Genomic DNA, 4,700 nt, shown 5'->3' on the forward strand with positions numbered 1-4,700 from the left:
AATTTTATTACAGTAAAAAATTTTAAAAAATAATCACATTTAATTTTTTTATTATAATAAAAAATTATCATATAAAATTATATCTCAACTCGAATTAAAAATTCAAATCAACGAACTAAACAAATTCTTACACGGTCTAATGACTCATATCCATTTTAAATTTGACATCGGTATTGCTTATGAAGTGTGTGTTTCGTGACAAATATTATCCATATAAAATAAAAATATCTATAACCTGACAAACAGTTATAACCGGTGTAAAGCATTATAAAATGTTTCTAGAAACATGATCCTCAGAGCACGGAGAGAAAGTAATGGGCAAAATGAAGCACAATCTGCAAATGAAGTGAATCTATTATCAAAATTTACTCTTGGGCAGTGACTGTTTCTTTTGATGAGAGTAACTTCACCCTCCTTGTGAGATCCTTGATCACATCTATTATCAGAGATTTCTTCTGAATTCTGAACGTTACAGCCAACTCCAAAGAACCCGAAACACCCTCTTTGAGCAGTGATTCGTCTTCCATGATTTTAGTTGGGAAGTGTCCCAGAGCAATCACGCATAGAGCAATGACGGTACGGAAAGCAGCTATTTCGTTTGTGACGCCAAGAGGAGCTTCGGCCGATAGAGATTTGAGCGTTTCCAGATCATGCTTCTCGACTGCTTGCAAGTTGTTAGCAACAAGTACTCTCAATGCCGCCAATAAACGACCGTCTACCAATTCTGGACCCCCTAGGGTTACCTGATCGGTGAAAGGAAAAGAAAAGTAAAAGGACTTCTACATATCAAATTTAAGGTCTCACAGTTTGTCAATTCAGGTTGACATGTGATTTTATATTATTACTTTTCACTGTAACAGAAAAAATTAAATGCGATTTTTTACGAAAATTTTTAACTGTAATAAAATTAGAATTAAAAACTCAAATTAATAAAATAAACTAGGCATGAAAAGAAAATTTTGGAACATATTAAAGACGGGAAAGATACGAAGTCGCAAACTGCTGAATGAGTAAACCGAATTAAGATAGTTTTTGTCAATTCTATTGAGAACTAGAAAGAAATTGTATATTTTCCGACTCAGTTACAAAGGACAAACGATTGTCTATTAGAAAACTCCATAAGGAAGCTTCCCTTCAATTACCTCTTATTCTTCTTTAAGAGGCAATGTGAACAAAGTGTCACCATTAACATCCTGTAGAAGACTTAATGGGATGATTGGAAATTTTGGGCATGAAATTTCTAAAGCATTCACATATAAAGTGGATCACTTATTGGGAGCCAAATGGCAACAACCAGTTTCACCAAGTAGATATCCGAAAATTGAATTTTCTAGAACTAATTTTTGGAAAGAAATAAAAATAAAGCTTGCTTAAAACACACACAGAATCTGTACAGAGAAAATGCTGCTAAAGCCTATGAAAAACTGGGAATACAAAAATTTGTTCAGAATCAACTTCATGAAGTTTATATTTTTTTTTTCTTTTTGAAAGTAATAAGATACTTGTGAAAAAGTATATTCTTTATAAAGCAAGATAGTTGTGAAAAATATAATCTTTATGGAGAAAGGGAAGAAAAAAACATGACTAAGGGAGAGCAAAAACCTTGAGATTAGGAGCTTCTCCATCTAAACCAAGCTGTTTTAGAATTAGTTGCTGCCAGGGAGAAGGTGATGAGAAGCTCGGTGAAGAAACTCCGGCAGCCATACTTGCAGCATCCAGAAGGGCCCCATCATATCTCAGCTCAATGCAGTCGTATGGGTTTGATGGTATCACAAATCCGTAATCCAGTAGGAAAAGATCATTGTTTAAACAACCATAGTTTAGTGCTAAAGGATCATTCTGTTTAATTTCTGTTTCTGCCACAACCTGGTTAAGAACAATAATACATTCATCATCAGACAGGAAAAAAAATTCGCAAAATCTCGGCAAGTAATTTTTTGGATAATAGAAACAAGGTAAAAGACCTTCACTAGCATCTTCCCATTTTCTGCACCTTGCTCTTGGACTATTCGGGCATTGGGTTCAAAGCTATGGTTGCACATATCAATAAGAGGAAGCATCATGGGAACATCCTCTTTGGTCCCATCCGGGAGGGTTTTACCATGCACACGAAATGCCCTAGACGAAACTGCAGACATTGCCCATCCTAGTGAGGATGCATCCACATCTTCGCCATTAAATGGATGGTCATTTGCTTTCAGATCCTCAAGAGCTCGTCTTACTTCTTGCTCAAAATCAAGAAGAAATCGGCATCTCTTGTTTACCTGAAACAAAAAAAGCTACGACTAAAACATACATACCGCAAAAAGACGGTTCAGAGACCTAATAGAACGTAAGTAACAAAGACCTCAAATACAGTAGTTGCAGATAAACATGTATTAATGAGTAATATTTGGCCCCCACCACTTTCTTTTTTTTTTTTTTTTTTTTTTTTTTTTTTTTTTTTTTTTGGGGGAAAATGGTTAATTTTTTGTACTTGTGCGGGAAATGAGTCAGATTTGCGTAAATCCTAAGCATGTAAATTTATTCTTCTATACCTTATGTCCGCAAAAAAGAAAGAAGTATAAATGCGAAAAACATCACCAAAGTTGATTCTTTTCCTATAAACTTTATTCCAACAGAGAGGCAAATGAAGACTAAATTATTCACCGCATATACCATATGTAAACATAAAACAACTAAAAAAACACCACTCCAGAACTTGCTCCAAGGAAACCAACAGGAAGATATATATAACTCGGGTATTTTGCATAAAATTAGAAGAATACTCCCAGTTAAAGGAACGACAACACAATAGTGCAGCTATGATTAGGCTGAGATGACCTGCTCAATAGAAAATCCAGCCAATGGCCAAAACCTAGTTTAGCTGAGATTGCAGCATATCTTTTCCTTGTTTGAGCACAATCCATGGATAGTAGAACTACTTGGTTATTGATTTTGTGCTGTCAAATTCGTGAAGTTTTCTCTAACTACACTTTGACTCCACACCAAAATTTAGGTTTAAAGATGGTGATATAAGACAGGTTACCTGATAAAGAAGAGGAGCGTACTGCAAGTTCTTTATATCCTCCCCGGCGAAGAAAATGGGTACACTGTAAGCTTCGGGAAGGTTGCTGATGTACGGCCACCAGAAGGATCCAACCTTGGCTCTTTCTTGTAGAAACCTCAAACCCAATTTCATAGCCCATAGTTCCTCTGTCCAAATGCTTCCTCAGTGTCCAAATTACTCATATTCAAAATTCAGTACAGCCTAATGTTCAAAACTTGAAGTTACGATCCTATTCTGAGTAGAGAAAACCATACTTTGTTTGATATACCAGTGTCAGCTTCGGGTTATAGGAAGTTAAAATAAATCAATATGCAACGAAAGATCAAAGGTGCAAATGATGAACTCGCGCTTTTTTTTTTCCTTGATGGGAATCATGTAAATAAGGATAAAACATTCAATTAAGGTATACAGCAAAGAATATCTAACACATCATTGAAATTTTTGAAAGTGTAATCCTAATAACTGCAATGTGATATTTCATTTTACGCGCCCTTAAACTAAATTACAGAAACCGACCAGCGAATATATAAAAAAAAAAATGCAAATTACTATCTACCCCAGGACTCTTAGGCAGTGACAAGAGACATTCCTGTGATGGACTCAAACCAGAAGTGAGAGAATATTAAACATGTTAACGAAGAATAGCCTACACGCCTAATCTCAAGTTTCGAGTACTGAATTAACCACAGTAGTCCATTAAAATTCAACTCACAGTCCAAGTTTGTCTTGGTCTTCTTCCAATGCCCCAACAATGTTAAGATTCATTTATTTGAAAAGTTAGTCTCCTTCATCAAAAAATAGTTGCCTTATTCTTAACTCAACAAAGGACATCTATGAAAAATAGATGAGTGACAAAGGAAAAGAGAAAATAGCATAACACTACCATTGACTTGTGCTCTTAACAATGAAAGAAATGGTCATCGGGCAGCATTACTCTTCAACTTTTGTCAGAGAAATTTACAAATAAATAAATACATAACTTAATTCAAAACAGTACAAGCCCCACAACAGAGCTATGAACAAACAATTATTAGTTATAGAAATGGTTGGCAATTGGACACCAAGGTTTTGTTTGGTTAGAGAGAAAGAAAGGTATAAAAACTAGGTGAGTAAAATAGAAAGGAAGTGGAGGGCCTTTTTCTTAGGGTGTGTTTGGTTGCAGTGGGGGAATGGTAATAGTAATGAGAATGAAAATGGTAATGGTAACGGAATGGAAATGAAAATTATTCATTTGTTTGGTTGTAATTTTAGGAATACTATGTAATGGAACATGAATATTTTCATATTGACAAAATTACCCTTATATTATATATAACATTAATATTTTATATAACATTAATATTTTATATATCAATATAATTAACATAATATATAAAATGTAATATAATATAATAAAATTATTATTATATAATATATTATATAATTATGATATAGAATATAATAATATTATTAAAATAATAACTGAAATAATTAAAATAACAATTATATTATATTATACAATAATATAATATATATAATTACAATATAATGTATATTTATTATTATATTTAATATAATACAATAAACTATTATTAAATAATATATTATATAACTATGATATAGAATATAATAATATTATTCAAATGGTTAATATAATTACAATATTATAAAA

At 32.9% G+C, this 4,700-nt stretch overlaps 1 protein-coding gene across 1 annotated transcript in view; it reads right to left on the minus strand.

Moving 5' to 3' along the window:
- Nucleotides 1-174: 174 nt before the first annotated feature.
- Nucleotides 175-4,700, minus strand: part of LOC21387945 (histone-lysine N-methyltransferase setd3) — a 6,426-nt gene continuing 1,900 nt past the window's right edge. The window contains 4 exon segments of the mRNA XM_024173009.1: nucleotides 175-743; nucleotides 1,603-1,866; nucleotides 1,965-2,264; nucleotides 3,029-3,195. Coding sequence (XP_024028777.1) covers nucleotides 366-743; nucleotides 1,603-1,866; nucleotides 1,965-2,264; nucleotides 3,029-3,195 — 1,109 coding nt within the window. The 3' untranslated portion in view covers nucleotides 175-365.

This window comes from Morus notabilis, unplaced genomic scaffold (assembly GCF_000414095.1).
Source record: "Morus notabilis unplaced genomic scaffold, ASM41409v2 Scaffold527, whole genome shotgun sequence".
NCBI classification, from domain to species: domain Eukaryota; kingdom Viridiplantae; phylum Streptophyta; class Magnoliopsida; order Rosales; family Moraceae; genus Morus; species Morus notabilis.